The 1,909-nt window shown below is 31.2% G+C and overlaps 1 protein-coding gene across 1 annotated transcript in view; it reads left to right on the forward strand.

The window, feature by feature from the left end:
• The window catches only part of LOC106472926 (proto-oncogene tyrosine-protein kinase ROS-like), a 54,814-nt gene that overhangs the window by 15,407 nt on the left and 37,498 nt on the right, over positions 1–1,909 (forward strand). Inside the window, exons 8-9 of the mRNA XM_022401463.1 lie at positions 110–346; positions 978–1,192. Coding sequence (XP_022257171.1) covers positions 110–346; positions 978–1,192 — 452 coding nt within the window. The remainder of the gene's footprint in view (positions 1–109; positions 347–977; positions 1,193–1,909) is intronic.

Raw genomic sequence — 1,909 nt, forward strand, 5'->3', positions numbered from 1 at the left:
TGCTTCTCAAGGGATATGAAGGTTGCTCAGGCATTAATACTTTATTAAACAAAATACAAAGATTTGTATTATGTAATTAGTAAGTGAACTTTATAATAATGTGTTCTAGGCTTACCTCCAACCTTGATAACAGCAGACAAAAACAGCATTTACTGGTATAATGCATCACTTGAACAACTGTTCGTTGCCAGCAAGACAGCAGTTAGAAAAGAATGGGTTTCATCACTGGCACAGGAACCTAAAAAGATTATGATGTCTTTCAATCCAGAATTAAAGATTATATCTGAACAAGCTGTTGGGATTCAGAGCATTAAAGCAGTAGGTCGTCATTTACAACCCTTCCCAGGTAAAATATCACAAATGTTTCTTTTATCGTAGAGTTCAGTGTACCTTTTATGTATTTTTTTCGTTATATATTTTATATATTTAACTGTTGTTATTCAGAATGTATAAAACTGTTTATAATACTTTGAAGTACAAAGATTTGCATTGGGAAATTGTTCTTGAATAGAAGTTTGTAAAGTTTCACAACATTAGTTTTTGTGTGGGAGTAGTTTGCTTCAACAGCATTGCTTTGCTTGCCATATAAAACTGAAACAAAGCTTTTTCTAGTATTTATAAGAAGTTATGAACATGTAAGATTCCTTGCACGTTTTTAAATAAATGACAGTTTAATGTAACTTTAATATTAGGTTTGAGGAATATTTTACTTTTGTCCTGTTGAAAGTGGTTTCATGATAATCACATATATTACTTCATATGTAATATTGTGCTCATACACTATTCAAGAGGACTTGTATACGAAGACAGTCGCTTTCATTTTTATGAATTGTGTACATTTTCCTTAGAAAAGAAGATTAAAATTGAAATACTGAAGGTACAAAATTTAAGGCCACAGACCCATATTAAATGGTAGAATACAAACATAGGTAAACTCATTTAAGTGAGACTATTGTTAAAACATAACTTTTTCTTAGAGCCTTCATGCCTGATTCCTCAACACTATAACAAAGTGGCTGAACTGATGGAGACATCTTCAATCTCAGTCACTGTTAAGCTGATACCAGTGGATGTGATTACGTCTTGTAAAAATGTGTCTCAACCTCCATTGCTATATACAGTCTATTACGGAAGGATTGGAGATAGTAAAATTAGTGGTTGTTATAGGAACCTCAGTCAGTGCTATAAACTTGTAAGTACACAAAGTTCCTTTGACAGTTTTATTATATACATTTATTACTTTTTAAAACTTAGAAAAACAGTTATTCTTTATTTCTAATGTGGTAGTGCATGTTTCTAAAACTAAAACTAGGGTATTGCACTTATAAATGTCTAACAGCTTTTCTATCTTCCTCTTTCTCCATTATTTTTGCATTGTATTTCCATTCTTCGTGACCTGACTGTCAGAAGTTAGCTGAGACAGAGATAATAGAAGTGGAACTTCAGATAATTTACATATAATTGTAATTTTTACGTCTCAAAATAGATTCCTTTTTCAGTGTGAGTTTTATTTGAATTATTAAGCTAGTCTTAGTGTCTTTTAGTGGCTCAACAGTAAGTCTGAAATTTTATGATACTAAAAACTAGGTTTTAATATCCATGGTGGACATAGCAACAGTGTAACTAGGCATACGCATTATATGCATGTGTGTATATCTAAAGTATCTTGTAATGAGAATCATAATCAATCCAGCGATAACTATACACACATATCTTTGTAATTAAATATATTTTGAACCAAATCATGGTTTTTGTTGATACATTAAGGAATTTTGTGCATATAGTATTTAAAAGTATGGATACTCCCCTGCACAGCACAGGTAGCCAATTGTGTAGCTTTGTGCTCAGCAACAAAATAAACAAACAAAATAGCTAGTGGTAATTTGTTAAATTTTAAAAATGTTTCTAC

The sequence above is a fragment of the Limulus polyphemus genome, unplaced genomic scaffold (genome assembly GCF_000517525.1).
Source record: "Limulus polyphemus unplaced genomic scaffold, Limulus_polyphemus-2.1.2 Scaffold5739, whole genome shotgun sequence".
Lineage (NCBI taxonomy): Eukaryota > Metazoa > Arthropoda > Merostomata > Xiphosura > Limulidae > Limulus > Limulus polyphemus.